Genomic DNA, 17880 nt, shown 5'->3' with positions numbered 1-17880 from the left:
GATGATCGACAGCCGCCACGTGGTGACAAAGCTGTTGATGATGTTCATGCGCAGTCGATTGTCATGATGTGTAGGTTCCCCGCATAAACCATACAATACTCCTCTGCTGGAGAACCTATCCCTGTTTTGGTATCGGTGTAGAATATAAATTGTATGTGGAAAATTGCATAAATTCTTGGCATTGCTACGCGTATTGGAATTGAATCGATACATAAACACTCAGGCCAGAGTTATTAGAGATACATACAGATGTATGTATGTAAGGCCCCGTTGCCTGTCAAAAATCGCCAAACAAATTGAATACGATACAGAGGACGGAACGAAACGGAACGGGACGGGACTGGACTGAGGGTGAGCGAAAGAGATGGCAATTGCGTGCCTAACGAACGTAACAAATGCACAAAGCAGAAAATAAGGAAATTTATGGACGCGTCCCCAACAAGAGCAGAAGGTGACCAACACCTGGAGCCAGCCGCTGGCGCATTCACAGTCGAAGCCCCAGTCCAACGAAATAAATGAAGTGCCATGTGAAAATATTTCACACGTGCTAAGGTCCGCCGCTCTAAACATGAGTTCTGGCTACAATTTGTGATTGTATTGGGGGCTTGTTGTTGCCAGGCTGGTTGGGTCTGGTTGTTGTTTCGGTCTCCATTAGATACAAATCGGCGGTGCTGTTGCGGTTCATTAATTCCGCGGCGTTTGACAAATGCAGCGCCAGGAAACGACAGCCACAGAAACCAAGGCGACCCACCGACAACTCGACAACCCGGCAATGACGACCGACCCATGGACTGATTTGAATACATATGTATGTATACTCGTATACACAATATCGTTTTCTGCCTTCTGCTTTCTGTCGATGTGCGGGCCATTTGCATTTTTAAACGATTTTCCCATTTGGGGTTCTTGGGGTATTTTGTCTCTTCTTCATTGTCGCTGGTACAATTATGTAAGAAACCGCTGATATATATATTTTTTTTGGGACATTTCGGGTCGGACTGTCAACATTTGAACCCACCGCAATCAGCGATAAGGAGAAGCCGGGACGAGGAGCTCGCTGAGAGACGGAGAGAGAGAGAGATCGAGAGAGGGGGACGCTGTAAAGCATAACTGCACATGTTTCGATTGCCACGCCCCGTACATAATTTCAGCATACCAAGGCAGCGGCAGAACCGAAGAACTGCGGGCGGGGAGGGGCGGCTGGTGTGGTGTGTAGCGGTTCTTGAGAGGCCCCCCCACACTTGTGTGCCTGGCAATGCATGAAAATTAATGTTTGCAATCTGTAAAATCCTGTAAAGCGTAACTCAAATTTGCAACAAAAAAAAACACACACACACACACATGCACACGGACTGGAATCTGGAAGCTGGAAGACCGCTCTCCTGCTATTAGTGATGGAAGCTTAATCAATCGATACCGATACCGATGATTACTGACGGCTATCGCTGTCCTTAAGAACTCTCTCTCCCACGAGCAGATCATTTCTCGATAGGGACCGGCACGCGAACTGCCATCTCTAGACAGTCACCGCCAAAAGCGTTTTTGCATCGGTTTTTCTTTTCTCTTATTCGTTTATTTTTGTTTGCCGTCATCTTACATTAACACTGTTACATGGTTTTATTTTTATTTTGTCCAATTTATTCGCGCCGCGGAAACGTAGCGCAGCGCCAAGGCGAAGCGGCAGCATACCCTCACAGCGCAGGGCGGCCGCAAAAGGAGCAAAGCAATGGGCAGGGTCCTAGCATTCGGAAAGAGTATGGGGGCATCGGTGCGGCGATTTGGGGTTTTGGGGATTTTTTAAATTTTAATTAAAATTGTGGCCAAGTGAAATTTTTGCGCTCTTCGGTGTGGAAGGAAGCCCCGTTCCACAGTTGCACCGTTCGGCTGGCCTGGCTCCACTCCCTCCCAGCACATTGCTGTGGCTGCTGCTGCATGTTGCATGTGTTGCAGGTTTTACAAGACGGGCGACATGTACAACATGCTTGTTTCTTTTTCTCCATCTCGCACACACACAGCCACAGACACAGACACAGAGTCGCACTGGCATAAAGCGAAATGATCGACGACGTTGCAAAGTATTAAAGTCAGCGCGACACAATCTGCATATTAAAGAAAAACGCAAAAAAGAATAACTGCAACAGCAACAGCAACAGCAACAGCAACTTGTTGCACAGACACATGCGCATATCCAGAAATTAATACACGCCTGACAGGCTCACAATCAGAGTTGCAACTGCAGCGGAGACTGCGACTGTGGCTCGAACCGGACTGGCACTGGCACTGGCCCAAACAAACCGTCCATGCAGGTGTTTGGCCTGGCCTAGAGAACCGGAAGAGACTGGACAGGACATTGCTCTGTATCACGCTCTCCCCATCTCTCTCCCTCTCTCTCTCTCTGTCTGTCTCTCGATGTGCCGCCACTACAGCTGATTGGATTAGCTGTGAATTGTGCCAATTCATGCTGCTGCTGCCACAGACAGCCTTTTGCATTTTGCACTTCGTTTTTTATTTTTTTGTGTGCCCGAGTATACGAGTATATATCGCCATATGCATTTTGGTTGAACTTTTGCCACAACATCCGCTGCGCTGTGCTGCGCTGCGAGTCGGGGAGACAAATTCAAATGAAATGTTGCATATGTAACATATGCAACCCTCTCCGCCCCCACCCCCTTGTTCGACAGACTTTGCCGCTCCGACAACAAAAACTTATTGATAGACTTGGGATAGACTTACAAAACCAGATAGGAAGCATGCAGATGAATCGATATTGCGGTCCGATTCGTACTCCATTTTTCAGCTTTTGATTGAGTTATCTTCAGAAGAAACTGGATATTCCACGGATCGCTCCAATGGAAGCCAATAGAAACCGGCTGTGTGGCCCGAAACTATGTGGGGATTGCATATAGGGTCTATATTATCAAGGGTTTATCGTAAAACCGATTGCTCAGGTGATTTCCGAACTTTTGCATCTGGGTATCAAATTGCAGAAGGAAAACGCATGTACGACTATGAATAATTTCCGCGAAATGTTCAGTTTTAAATACTGGAAGCCAGAACATCGCCAGGGCCAGTGGATCGGGGTAGTAATATATAATATATATCGTAGTACTATAAAGGGCCCCAACCGACTAGGGGACCAACCATAAAAGGCTTTTCACTCGTTGCATCAACAGTAGCAGGGGCGAAAATGAAGCTTACCTTAATTCTAATGGAGTTCATGCTCCTGACAGTGGGAAACTCTTGGGTGCACTTTAAAACTCTTGGACCAGGCGCAGGTGACACCCTCCTCCTCGTTCAAGCTCTCTTTTTTCGCCAGAGGTTATCTTTGCAATTATTTTAGATGGAGGCTGCAAGGGCCCAAACGGCGACATGGTTGTCCATGGAATGCAGGATGACCCGGATGTCTGCGGGGTTTTCCATTGCCAAAACAACGGCGGCGACGTACTCATCCACTAGCAAGTATCGCCCAAGTTCCAGTCTCTCAACTGACAAGCAAACGTTTTGAATCTCTGATTCTGATTTTGATTCTGATTCTCCTCTAATGCTACTGTACAGCTGCCAGATCCCTGCTGCGTTCGCAGACTGCGCGGATACTGGGGTGTCGTCAGACAGGCCCTGGCCCGAATGCTGTTGGACGTGCGTCGAACTAATAGACTGCGCAAAAGAAGAAACACAAGTAAGCCCAGATAGTCCCATTACATAGATCCGCATTTCCAAGGTCCGCCAGATCTGATCGTCGCAACCGGAACGGGATCAGCCATAGGACAAAGCCAATAAATTTATAAGTCTGAAACGATAATCCAACATAATCATATATCAGGCTTCCGTCTGCCTGTGAGGGTTGTTTGTCCTACTGTTGCCGCCTGAGGATCCCAGTTGCATCTTTATCGGAGTAGGTTGGAGTTGTGCTTAAAGCTGCTTATTGGTGAAATGCGGAAGATTCAGCGATCGGAGGCCCATGAGTCACTGGCAGGGGACAGAGAGACATGGCCCAGAAGGCGGTCCAAGTATAGAGACAGGGGACAAGTATCTCAGAATAGGCATTGGCGAGATACAGATACAAGTCGGGGCAAGTGAGTGATTCAAGCCGAAAGGTATTTGCTCTGCTGTTGTACGGGAAGACGCCTTGGCTACGTTTGCAAATATGCGAGATCCGAGATGGGAGATGGGAGATGCGAGATGGGATAGGGAGGCAGCAGATACATTTCAGCGTTACAATTTCCGAAATACTTTTCAATAGAATGTCAACTGTTGAAATTGTTTGTGGGGCTGTTGCTGCTGCCGCTGCTGCCGTGTCCGTTGAGTACTTAGTCCGCTGCCAGTCAGCGCTGTTTTCAGTGATTTTCTTTAGTTTGCTTTGGTTTGCTTTAGTTTGATTTGGTCTTGTATCTTTTTATAAACGTATGTATCTGTATCTGTATCTGTGTCTGTGCTGCTTCTGCTGCCTTTTGTAATGCAATTGAACTAAATGTGGCGACTGCGTGTGACATTTATTCTCCTGCGACCGCTGCACCTCCTCCTCCTCCTCCTCCTCCTGCTGCTGCTGCTGCTGGTGCTGGTCCTCCTCATCTTCCTCTCATGGCAAGCCATAGAAAAACGTCAAGCAGCTGAATGTGAAGCTGAAGCTGATGAGCATGTATCTGTATCTATCAGAGCGTCGCCTCAACGCCACTGTCGCTGTTGCTGCTGTTGCTGTCGTCGCAGCCGCGGCCGCTGCCACTGCCGCTGCCTTGTGGCCAATGTAGCGCAACCATTGATGAAAGCTGAAAGCGACCCAAGAGTTGGTCATTGAACTGGCTGCCTGCCCCTCCCCATCCCTCTTGTGGCTCCCATTGTGCCACCATCTTCCTCCACCTCTGCTCCTGCTTCTGCTTCTGCGTCTGCGTCTGCGTGTGCTGTGATTTGTCTCTGGCCGAGAAGCAGATGAAATGAAAACTAAAGCATTTAAGTAGTTCGATGGGGACAGACACCAGCAAATGGCTCTTATGCCGCGTTATCTGCGCGTTAATTGTTTTGCTTTTGGTCTTTTTCGGTTGCGGCAAAAGGCGGCAAACGGCGGCAACGAAGCCAACGAATCGAAGAGAGTGGCGCAGTAGAAGTGGAGGGAGAAATTTAGAGGAAATTTCAGTATCTATGCAGTTGGCATAGCCGACATACCCTAGACCAAAGGGAAAACTTGGCAACGCCACGTCTGAAGTGTCAATTTTGAAATGTGACTCGTCTCCAACGACTTTCGGTGTCGCGAGGGTCTTGTCTTCCTTTCCAACCGTCCTTCGCTGCGCTCTCTTGGCTGCCTTGGCAAATGAACAAAAATGTTTCTTGGTTTCTTTTTCTGTTCTGTTGTGTTGGGCTTTTGGCCGAATAACATTCCCGTTCCGAGAACGGAAATACATGCGACATCCAATCGAACGGGTGGGTTCCCTCCAGGGCGAGTCATTGGCAGAGCACCTTTGCACTCGCACTCGCACTCGCACTCGCCGTTTGCCTAATGCGATGCAACGACAGGCCTTAATGCACTGATCCCAGTGCGAAATCATTTAACATTTCATTGAACTATTCCCCATGCCTCTCACTCTATCCGAATCTCTCTCTCTCTCTCTCTCTCTGTTGGCATATCAATTATTTGGTGACGAGTGCGCTTTAAAATACATTTCAAAACTCGGAATACTGAATCAGAGTGCTCTCCACCCTAGAGATGGACGGGCATATGGGTTTTGAATAGTATTTCGTGATCGATTGGCAGGAAGTTCAGCAAATAATGGAGTTCGCTGGGGAGCAGGGACTTCGGTTCCTTCCGGATTGAGCAGGGTCCCCGCAGAGCGGAGGAAGAGGTGTATGAGACCGAGACCCTTGACCAGACCCTTGGCCTGATTGTTCCATTTTTGGGTATTTGGGTTCTGTAGCGATAGAGGAAGGGCCACTAGTCTGGGTGATCGCGGGAGTAGGGAGACGCAGACGGAGACGAAGACGAGAACCATTTCCATTCCACTCCATGCGCCCCACCTCGCCTCGTTATAAATTGCGTATGCAGGCCCCTTGGTCAGTTTCTGAATACAAATCTACGCGTTTTACATACGAAAAAGAGGCGACACGGACACCCTTCCCCAACTACTGATCCCCCCCGCCACACTACTGTATTTATGGTAAATGAATGGAATTTGTAATCAATTCTAAGCGAGTCACTGTCGTTGGCCAGGTTGCTGCTGGTTGGGACTGGGGCTGGGGCTGGGTTTTATAGTGTTATTTTTACCGTTTGCCTGCTCTCTGGCCCATGGGGCTCTGCTATTCTGGTGGCCAATAATTAAGATTCAATTCAATGCAATTGCATTGCCATAAAAGAAATGGAGCCCCAATTGCATTTTAGGCAAAATTGTGTATGCAGGGCTGCAGCGCTAGACATCCAATTACAGGGAGCTCCAGCAATAAAACTATACAGAAACCGAATTGAATTGCATTGCATTCGGCGTTCGGCATTCGGCTGGGAGCATAACCTGAGCTCCATTTCCAATTGGATTGGTTGCGGTCCGAGAGATTGGGACCATGAGAGGCAAGCGAAGAAGAAAGTGCCCCACCGTCTCAGGCAGTGTTTGTTGTGGGGCTAATTGTCTGTATTGATTAAGCCGCTTGTCACAAATTGTCATATGATCCAATTGGAATATGAAATGAATAGTTAATGCTTTAATGGGATCGTCATTATGTGTATTGATAGACCTCGCGGCTCGCTCCGGCTTCAACTTTCGAAAACTGTACGGCATTTGGCTAACTCAATTATGTCCCCCGACTCGTATTAACTATGCTTCTACCCGGGGGTTGGGGGGAGTCTGAGGTGGGGCACTTGTGGGGTTTCACTTTCACAATGCGGCAGACAGATATGAGTGAGAGACCCATGGCTGGTTGGAGATACAGAACAGCAATTGACAGTTATAGATACACATGTATCTGTATCTGTATCTGTAGCTGTAGCTGTATCTGTATCTATAGATGTAGCTGCTAACTATAACTGCAGCTGTCAACCAGTTGTCGACAACGACAACAACGACGACGACGCCTCTCCTCTGCGGTTCATTGGCTTCTGGCTTGCACTCATGAGAATAATGAAAATATTGAATAGCTGGCCGCCTTTTCGGGGCGATACTCGAGTGCATGTGCGAGTATCTGTGTGTCCGAGTATCTGCGGGTCTTTTGTGCGGCCATGAGGTAAAAGAATTATGACCGTGCAAGTTATTAATCATTTGTGTGTGACGTTGTAAATGCTCACGCCTCCTGCCCCCCTCCACGGGGGCCTTGGGGCGTGAAAGTCATAATAATTTATTCAGCATAGACACATAACTTTTAACTCTAACAAAACCACAAAAAAGGTTAGAAAGAGAGAGAGAGTAAGAGTGATACTGGGTGGGTCTGTTATTTCCCCCCTCTTTTAGCTCAGTTACAGCGCGTGCTCCGCCGCACAGTCCATAAATAAATATAGTACCCAACCAGCCATCAGCAAACAGCAAACAAAAATGACCATAAATTTGACTTAACATCAATTAAAATACTCTCCATACCTGTGCGTACAGTCCGCTATTTAAATTGGAACCAAAGTCGTTGTCGTCGCAAGTAATTTGGAATTTATTCCTTGGGAATTATAAGCAGAATAATTAATCAATCGAAAAGACAGAGAATGGCACTATAATCACGAAAAGTCATGTATATTGTTCTGCCAGAAACAGCATCATTTGTTTCCATCTGAGTTTTACTTTCAATGCTGGTCACCGGGGCCGGGGTTTGGCCAACAGAAATCTGTTAAATTTGGATCAGGTTTTCCGCCAAACGAAATTTAAAATAGTCAAATATCTGTGGTGGTTCGAAACACTTGCATTTGGTATATGACAAATTGGCACTCGAGTCGCGGCCTGCCAGAGCGAGTGGTGGTGCTGCAGCTGCTTTGGCTTCAGCCTCAGTCTCAGCTTCAGCTTCATTCGAGATCTGTTCGGGCCGAGAGTCAATTAGAATAAATTAAGGAAAGACAAAAAACGTTTGATACAGGTGAAATCCAGGTGCCGCCGACCACAAATTTAAATGAAAGAGACCCCGAACAAAGCCAAAAAGCAACAAACACAACGACACAGATACAGATGCCAGATACATTGGGCACAAAATCTGAATTCGAACCGTTTGAATCCAAATTGAGGTTTAATTTTCATTGTCTCTGTGCCTGTTAGCAGAAGAATATCGAAAGCGAGAGAGAGATGGAGAGGGACAAAACCCGTTCTGATTTTGAGATCGGCTGGATTTCCAAATCCCTACCCTCTCCCCCTCAATGTCTCCCTCCGATAGTTTTATATCATTTATATAGCGGACCGCTTTCGTTGGTCTCTTTTGTTGACTTAATTTATTGACATTAGTGTTTCTCCTTCTCCTTCTCTTTCGACTTTTATTTTGTATTTGGATTGGGATTTCGGTTTTCTTATTTTTTTTAGCTGTTGTTGTTGGTATTTTTTTGATTTCTGTTTTATTTTATTTGATTATAGCTCTTGATTTGCCTTTTATGTAAAAATATTTTGTGTGTTCATGCATTCTTGGACGACAGACAGACGGACAAGCACCTGACTTCGATACTGATACCAATCCGGTTCGATTTCGTTGGAGTTTCTGTTTCGGCTCGGAGCTCGGGGCAGGCAGGGCTGTGGAGACGTGGATGCCACTGAGATAAGGCTAATGAGATTATGTCTCTGCGATATGCGTTTGATTTAGTCATGGACCAAGTCAGCCGCCGATAAATATAGATTCGATAGCGATATACAGAGGGAAGGGGACACTGGCTCGTATAATAAATAGATTTATTTCTCCCCGAGAGTAATTAATTTTATACGATTCATAAAATTGCACAATTCTTTGATGAAAGCCATCAAATGCTTGATGCCCACTCCTCTGCCGCCTCACCTGGTCGCATGTTTTACCGACCACAAACAGTTCGTTTCCCTGCCACGTTAATGTGTCTTAACTGGGCTAAAAATACGCGCAGACATTAAACTTTTGGGACTTGATAATAAATGCTTTCGGTATTTATGAAATGGTAACAAGCGGGGAAGGAGCGACTGGCTGTGTACGAAGACGCGAATACCCTTCCAGAATGATGGAAATTAAGGATCTTTTCTATAATTTTCCGTGGTCGTTGTCCCATATTTTACTCTTATAAGGACGATGCTCTGTGATGTCTTTAAGCTTTAAGGATCTCCTTTTTTGGCGCCTCAAACTTCTGTTCGAAATCGTTGTACCCCGAGGCAGCGTATTTCAAAATGCAACAAGAGAAACCCCACGCCACGCCGCGCCACGCACAACGCCCACACGGAGGCTTTAATAGTTGAGGGAAATTAAAAGTGAAACAAGAAAAAATGTCAAATTTATGTCTATTAGAAAACTTACTCACCTCCCCACACCCCACACCCCACACCCCATTGGTAGCTGGAATTCTGCGGCACTTCGTAGCAGGAAGCGGCACAGCACAGCCATTTAGATATATGCACTTCAAGAGACTTTTCCATCCCCATCTCCTACCGAATGTGTTCGTTCTCCGTAAGTTGTTTCTATTTAAAATGTTTTTTTGTTGTTGGACTTTTTCGAAATTATTTTTGTTGACAATTTATTAGCGGAGATTAGGCTTTGGTATTTGTTTCTTTTGAGCACCGAATACTTTGTTGTTTCTGGTTTATTTTCGTTTATTTGCAAGTGAGTTGGATCGCCTTGTCACATTGTTGGGGGGGAGGGGGCTTTGCACATTGTTTGTTGGAGTGATCTCTTGAAAAATGCTACCGAGCATCCGTTCTTTCTGTTGGCATAATTTGGCAGCAATTTGCTGGGAATTTGTCAGCGTATTTATGGAGAGATTTGGCTCGAATCTAAGTGATTTCCGACTGAAACTAGTCTCCTCCCCCTTGGGTGTTCCCAATTCAAACGGATGGCTTCGATTCTCCGGTGTTTCCGCAAAGTTTTGTTCACTTCAGTTGGCTGGCTACTGGCAGCCAGGCGGACGGACCGGCGGCAACTGAATGTCAGGCTGCCACATGTCCGGGCACGAAGTCTCTCGCTCCGGCCCAAGGACCCAACCCCCCAGGCAGTAGTTGGGCCAGCAATATAATTTTTTTATTCGCAAAAAGTAAAAACGATGACGAGTGCTCGGACAGGCGCCGCTGCGGGTATGTGGCGGCTCTGGCGCCTGCGCAGGGCCCAAGTGGGTGGGGACGGGGGCACTGGGTCCCCACATTTACGTGTATTTGCATTTGTTTGTGTTGTTGCAATACAGAAAATTTCCGCATATCATGTTAATCGCCCAGATACACGCAATTGTTTTGCCTGCCCGCCGTAGCGCCCAAAAGTATGTCGCATTTACGAGTATTTTTCTGTTTGCCGCGTCGCATTCATTGTTTCCTCCATTTTGGCAATACATTGTGTCTTTGCACCACCCCTCCCACCCTCCCCATGGTCTGGTCGGCCTCTCGGCCACAAAAAGCACAGCCAGCCCTTGGCTGGAATTACGTTATTGCCTGTAATTAATTTTGGTGCTGGCACACATTTACGATCCACCGAAAACGCATTTGAATTTATTTCGTTTGTAGCGCGTTTTGTTTTGCATATTTGGGGGAGCCTCCTTCCCCTCCTCCTCCTCCTCCTCCTCCTCGTCCTGGAAGGACCAGGACCAACAAAGAAGTGTGTGGTGGCGTAGCCTTGGATGAAGTTGTTGACCCTGTGCCGGCATGGAATTTGCAGATGTTGGAGTCCAGATTGGCGCTCCCCGATACTTATATTTACTCATGCTAATCCCTCTGTAGACTGGGGTAGATCCATAATTGATTACACATTTTCGGTTTGATAGTGTAGATTAATATTTGCTATGCCCCAAATGAATACAGGAAACGGTGCCAGCTGAAAGCGGAATTGTGTCTGGCAATGCTGTTTGATGTACAGTCTACACCTGAAGAGAAGTCAGTCATCAAAATGTAAATCCCATCTTCCATCATACTTATGTACGAGTATCCAGAGTTTGGCTTACATTCCCAAGGCCTTCAGCTGTTAAATGTTGTAATTAGTTTAATTAACAGCAGAGCAACAGAGAGAGAGAGAGAAACTAACAAATAACGGTCATTAAGAGGGACTTACCGGCCGCTCGAATGGCTGCCGGGAGACCGCAGACCGGGAGAGATGATGCCAAGTGCCATGATTAGCATAATTTCGGTGTTTTACGTGCGGGCGTGCCAAATGAAAGTGAAATTGGGGTCAAACGTGAAAAGTCCCCCTACAGGGTGCGAGAGGGTGCGCCGGAATCCTTGGGGAAATCAAGGAGAGAGCGTGCCTTCGCATGCAAGCCTGAAGAAATCGCTGCCTTTGTTTAGTCGATGACAGGTCTGTCCTCTGGTGGATGACATATCGGGTTTCCATATTCTTTTGGAACCTTCTGTGGCTTTCCCAAAAACGTGGGGGACTGTGGGGCTTCCGCCCGGCCTGGCCCGCTGACTTTAGTTGGGTTCCAATTATCATCGTGACGGCGGCCACGGATGGGGACTGCTGTGGCCGCAGGACTGTCAACTCCCAATTGAAACATTAAGTGGAGCTCGCACATGTGCAGGCGAGTGCAGGAGTACTCGAGTGTAATTCCATGTCCCGAATTAATTAACCAGAAGGATAAGATACACAGTACAGTGCCACAGGACATGGACACGGACACGGACATGGGTGCGGTGGTGGTGGTGGTGTTGTGGTGGTGGTGTTGTGGGCCTTGCAGAGTACACCAAGTGCTGGTTGCTCGACTTCGACTCCCTACGCATCATTTAATTACGTTAATTGGCAGCGGGTGCGGGTCCCACTCGCGGCAGGGACAGGGAAAGGGCGTTGCTTGGGCGGGGTGGGCGTCTGGGAGCGATGACGTTGTACATTTGTCACTCGCCAGAGTTCGCAGAATGCGCAAGTAATGCCACATGTTCAAGCCAATGTCCTGTTTCCGTTGTATTCGTTTCTGGTTTCCCGAAAAATGGCCTCTTTACAGGACTCCATTTTGTGACGTTCCGCTGTAGTTTAGCAACCCCTTGGCGGGGGTTCTTTTCTCTGCGCAGCATCCGTGAGTCAATCGCGAATTCATCCCTCTGCCCAGACTTTGGCCCACCCCCTCTGATCTGTCCTCTCAGCCCCCACACACCTCAGGGCAGATGGAAGGGGGCGCTGGGCCAGAAGGCGGCCATTAAATGCCTCGAATTATGGCAACCGGCAACGCAGTGAGATACCCAGAAATTCCTCCGCCCAAGCGGCAGCACAACGCGCAGACAATAAGCTGTGGCCCCCGCTATGCTCCCACCCACCTTCACCCCTGCTGCTGATCATCGTCAGCGTCACCACCACACCACCACCCACCAACCAATGTTGAGTTAAACATTTCTAATTTATTGATGTTTCCGTCGACGTGAAAGTTCTTGTCCAACTGCCAAAAGTTCTCTCTGTCTCTCTGTCTCTCGTTCTCGTATCTTTCTGGCCCTGTTTGGGGCTGAAACTAACTCAAATTTATGATGATTAAGAAAAATCACAAAATACTTAAGCAATCTCTATAGAGATGCCACGATATATGGCCCTGTCTATGGGAAACGTGTGCTCTCGGGCCCCCCGTTCGTGTCGTTTCGTGTCGCCCATTTTCACTCTCATTCTCATAATTTGTTTGTTGTTTCAAAAATAGAAACCATCGCAGATCAGACAAACATAAACAGCAACAGCAACATCATCATCCGCGGCAGTGGCAGCACCAAAAAAGTCTTTCGTTGGAGGCCATTGCGGATATACATACATTAGGTAGCATGGACTGGGATCGATCCTATTCCCCTCTCGAATGAGGTGAGGCAGCGCGGATCCATCAATCACATGGAGAACAGCTGTGAAGTGAGCTTGGTCCGTTTTTTATTTGACTCCACTGCACACAGAGGGGCCAACAGCCTGGTGGAGTGTGGAATCTCAGGTCAAGAAGGCTCCTTGGGCTGCTCTGAAAAGGAACATAGTTCTTCACTTCCAATCAAGTGAATTCTGCAGAGGAAATTCTTTAGAATTTCTTATAAAACATTTCGCAATTCCATTTCCATTTCCCCTTGAGAAAAACTTGTCACCACAAAACACAAAACAACAACAATTTGTCATTTGTCAGCTGATTTATGTGAGTTTTCTGGTGGGCATTTATTATTTCAATTTCCATTTATGCGTGTGTGGTTGTTGTGCTTTAAATATTTAGTATTTGTTTAATTCTGTTACTAATTTTTCCGTGTGTATTCTGTATGGCCTTTGCGTGCCATTCCACTTTTGTGGTAAGGAAACTATTAAAAGATTTTGGGAACAAAGAATACTTGAATGAATTGAAATAAAAGAATTGATGGCGCAAACAAAAGGCAGCGAACTGTTTTTTAAGTTGATTCTGGTTTGTGGACCTTAAAGTAGGTTTATGGCTAGGAGAACAACGAAGCCCCCAGACAGAAATGTGGCACGAGCATTCACGAAGTGAATCACCAGAAAACTGAAAGAAACATACGAAATATTGAACAGAAATCCATATAATTTCAATGGGTTTAGGTGTTTATTTACACATTATCTCTATTGTCTCCAAAGTCTCCAAGGTAGCCTCTTGAAATTGAGACAGTTTCCTTTCTTCTGTTGCCCCATTGTCAAGGAAATTAGTTATATAATCAGCAAGTAACGAACTTGATAACAATTTACATGCAGTCACAAGGAATTCCCATCTGGATTGCACAAAGTACGAAAGGGTCTTTCTTCTCCCCTGTCCCCTATCCCTATACGTGCCAGAATTACACAGCAGACAGGTTCTGGCATGCCGGGGCATAAGCATAAGTAGCTTAATAGGCAGATTGTATCTGTTATTCCGATTGATAAAGCTTTGAATGTCGATTCGCCCATGACATGACTACGCTACGGGCCTCGTTCGAGTTGCATGACAACAGGAGCAGCGCCAATCGTTGTATTTAAACGATCCGAGCAGGCTAGCTGCCCGTACTTCCCGCGCCCAATTTAGTCCAGGGGCCAAAACGGTGACATAGTTTCCCCTGCTCTCAAGAAAGCTAATTTCGAACACAGTTTTTCAGTTAGAGAAGGCTACACCACAGAGGAACCGCCCCTATTCGCAGCGGCTGCCTTTCCTTGCATGTCCAACGTGCATTCGCCCGGAGACTAGAGGAGGCGGACCAACAAGGATGGCTACAACTGCCAGTTGTCAACCCATATCCATTTTAGGACTGCAACCACTGGGCAGGACTGGCTGCTCCCCAGTCCCCAGTCCCCAGTCCCCATTTCCCATTCCACATACTACCCCACATCCAGTCGCCCCATCTCCGTTTGTTTGGCCTGGCCAAATAGCAACAAACGACGCCAGCGACGAAGCCTGTTAAGTGTCCCCGGGGTTCCAACTCCGACCCCTCTACCCACTCCACGCTGTATCCGGATCTGGGTCCGGGTTTGGGTCTCCGTGTCCGGGTCCGTGTTGCTGCTCTCTGCTTCTGCTGTACACAAATTTTCAACATTTTCGCTAATATTTCCGTTGCCGTTCATTTTAATGTGAGCCATTTGTTTGTTTTGCTGGTGTGTCCCCAGCGTCGGTCCTATGCGGGTCACTTGGCTTCCTGTCTGAACCCTCCAGCCACCCCCTCCCTATTCTCTCACCCCCCCCTTGGTTGTGCGGCGCTTATCGGTACTCTGCGGTTTTGTTTTTGTTGATTTAGTGGAGCAGCCTGTTGAACTTTTCGCTTCGCTGCGGCGACAGGACACACCCAATCCCCGATGGGTGTCCGCGCGGTCCCATTCAATTTCCATGCTCGCATTCTGTTTGCATTACCATTGGGTGGGTCAACAGTGGAACTGGCAGCACTAATAGTATTAATAATGAAAGAAAGGGCGAGATTATTTAATATTTTCACATTAAATAATCAATATTTCCAAAGAACGAAATATTCAAATTTGAAATGAATCGGCGGGAAATGTGGCGACTCCTGTGTAGTAAATTTACATTTGGCGCCACCTATGTCTGAATCGCTTGGTTCGCGATGGCCAGAGGTTGCCACTTAGTTTAAGTATGTACTATGTGGCAGCCCGGATCGCAGCCCCTCAGCAACACTGCAACTACGAGTCGTTCGCTGGTGTGGCAACACCTGCGACTCCGACGCGATGGTCTGGCATCTTCAGTTTCAACTACGCGCGCTCAAAAACATTGTAATAAACGTAAATTAATAATGAGTTAGAGTAAAGTATCAAGCGTACATTGGCCAAGCCCCTAACCATACACTCTATAGATGTATCAGTCATACACCAAACATGTCGCAAACGATTTCTTTCATCGGCAATGTAAAACTGCGGATTTGCCTAAGAGATGTGGCCGTTTAAGAGTAGATTCCATCATAAATTCATATAAATGCATATAAAAAACAAAATTATTTAGATGGATTTTATGGACTCTATTACGATTCGATAACAGCAAATTAAATACATCAGTTTTGTATATCTTCAACATTACCGAAGACCAAGGGCGGACCGAAGGGAATCTGCGGCGGAAGCTAAACGCCGATCGAATCGATACTGCATCCACGATCGCCTTCCCTCCAGCCCTAAGGGCCGATACCCTCTCCTGCAACAACCTGCTATGCAGCGATCCTCTTCTCTTACCCCGCTAGGTGAGTTAAGTTATTAAGTTATTGTTTATTCATATACTTTATTTAACTCGTTCTTTCATTTTAGCAGCTCGCTTCCTCCGGTCTACGCCGTCGGTACCTCCACCGCGGTGGATTCCACGTCGTCCTCTCGGGAGGTCCAAGGGATGACTCCTGGCTGGACTGTGTCAGCCAGACTGTCCTGCTGCGGGCCATAGGCATGATGCCACTGCTATGTCGCTGAGTCGACTAACCGGTCCTATCCAAGCATTACCGAGGCGAATTTGAGACAGGCCGAGTCCTATCACAGCAGGATAGAAGCGCAACCCTTGCAAGATCCGAGCCCAACAAGATATCGTCATTTTTCGATCTGGCCATCGACAACAAGGACTTTGACTATGGCAACCAAAAGAGGAGCTACGCGGGCTAGACTCTAGATAGATCTCGTTGTTGTTAGGTTTAAGGATATATATTTAGATAATAGATACAAATGTTTTCCACTTGTTTATTTATTTATCCTAGGCTAAGTTATGATGAATAAAGCTATTGAAAAATAATCCTTGCTGTATCCTGTTTCGGAGAAACTATCCCGATTACAAAAGGGCGCGAAATATTTTTGATTGGGGAAAATGTCCTTGATCCTTGAAAAGGACTCCATTAAATCAGGGACCTTTTTTATCACAGGAAGCCTTCGCACGCCCAGATCGGCCCACAAATAGCCGAGAAAACTAAATATGTATGGTTGGGGTTGTTGGAGTCCTTAACGAAGGATCAAGGACACTTTTCTGATCACGGCGGGTCATGGCACACTTCAATTGTGCCACAAGTAAGGTAGAAAAAAAGATATATATGTCTGAAGAGAATATCCTTGATCCTTGGTCCTTGATAAGGAATGCATTAGATCAAGAAAACTATTTCCATCACAGGAAGCTATCGCACGTCCCGATCGGACAAGAAATGGCGGATTTATGCCATAAACAACAAATTACAACAACAACATCCAGTTATTACAACAACAACTACTTTCCACTTTGGGCTCTCAAAACCGAGATTTTTCGATTTTCAGATCTGGGATACCAGGCGAACAGAAATCAGCAGAAGGTCGCTGGTTTTTTTTAATTCCTTTTAATTTTTAGGTTTTACGATTTTTCATATTTTCTTTGGCCGCTATTCTCGTTTGTGGCCATTTGACCGGTCAAAGAAAGTACGAAAAAACCTAACCTTACAACAACAACTACTTTCCACTTTGGGCTCTCAAAACCGAGATTTTTCGATTTTCAGATCTGGGATACCAGGCGAACAGAAATCAGCAGAAGGTCGCTTGTTTTTTTTAATTCCTTTTAATTTTTAGGTTTTACGATTTTTCATATTTTCTTTGGCCGCTATTCTCGTTTGTGGCCATTTGACCGGTCAAAGAAAGTACGAAAAAACCTAACCTTACAACAACAACTACTTTCCACTTTGGGCTCTCAAAACCGAGATTTTTCGATTTTCAGATCTGGTATACCAGGCGAACAGAAATCAGCAGAAGGTCGCTGGTTTTTTTTAATTCCTTTTAATTTTTAGGTTTTACGATTTTTCATATTTTCTTTGGCCGCTATTCTCGTTTGTGGCCATTTGACCGGTCAAAGAAAGTACGAAAAAACCTAACCTTACAACAACAACTACTTTCCACTTTGGGCTCTCAAAACCGAGATTTTTCGATTTTCAGATCTGGGATACCAGGCGAACAGAAATCAGCAGAAGGTCGCTTGTTTTTTTTAATTCCTTTTAATTTTTAGGTTTTACGATTTTTCATATTTTCTTTGGCCGCTATTCTCGTTTGTGGCCATTTGACCGGTCAAAGAAAGTACGAAAAAACCTAACCTTACAACAACAACTACTTTCCACTTTGGGCTCTCAAAACCGAGATTTTTCGATTTTCAGATCTGGTATACCAGGCGAACAGAAATCAGCAGAAGGTCGCTGGTTTTTTTTAATTCCTTTTAATTTTTAGGTTTTTTCGTACTTTCTTTGACCGGTCAAATGGCCACAAACGAGAATAGCGGCCAAAGAAAATATGAAAAATCGTAAAACCAAAATTAAAAGGAATTTAAAAAAAACCAGCGACCTTCTGCTGATTTCTGTTCGCCTGGTATCCCAGATCTGAAAATCGAAAAATCTCGGTTTTGAGAGCCCAAAATGGAAAGTAGTTGTTGTTGTAATAACTGGATGTTGTTGT

At 46.1% G+C, this 17880-nt stretch overlaps 1 protein-coding gene across 2 annotated transcripts; it reads left to right on the top strand.

Moving 5' to 3' along the window:
• The first annotated feature begins 3125 nt into the window (after nucleotides 1-3125).
• LOC108160966 lies at nucleotides 3126-3789 on the top strand. 2 transcript variants are annotated; one of them, XR_004472593.1, is made up of 3 exons: nucleotides 3126-3275; nucleotides 3341-3459; nucleotides 3556-3789. XR_004472593.1 is itself a non-coding variant. In XM_017295264.2 (3 exons), exons 1-3 carry the CDS (start codon nucleotides 3188-3190, stop codon nucleotides 3701-3703), a joined length of 351 nt encoding a protein of 116 aa, XP_017150753.1. In that variant the 5' UTR covers nucleotides 3127-3187; the 3' UTR covers nucleotides 3704-3789. The 2 variants fall into 2 exon arrangements, 1 of the variants encoding a protein (XP_017150753.1); XM_017295264.2 differs by having other exon boundaries at nucleotides 3127-3275; nucleotides 3341-3455.
• Nucleotides 3790-17880: the final 14091 nt, after the last annotated feature.

The sequence above is a fragment of the Drosophila miranda genome, chromosome 3, assembly GCF_003369915.1.
Source record: "Drosophila miranda strain MSH22 chromosome 3, D.miranda_PacBio2.1, whole genome shotgun sequence".
Taxonomy (NCBI): Eukaryota; Metazoa; Arthropoda; class Insecta; order Diptera; family Drosophilidae; genus Drosophila; species Drosophila miranda.
This window is presented reverse-complemented; position numbering and strand designations above follow the sequence as displayed.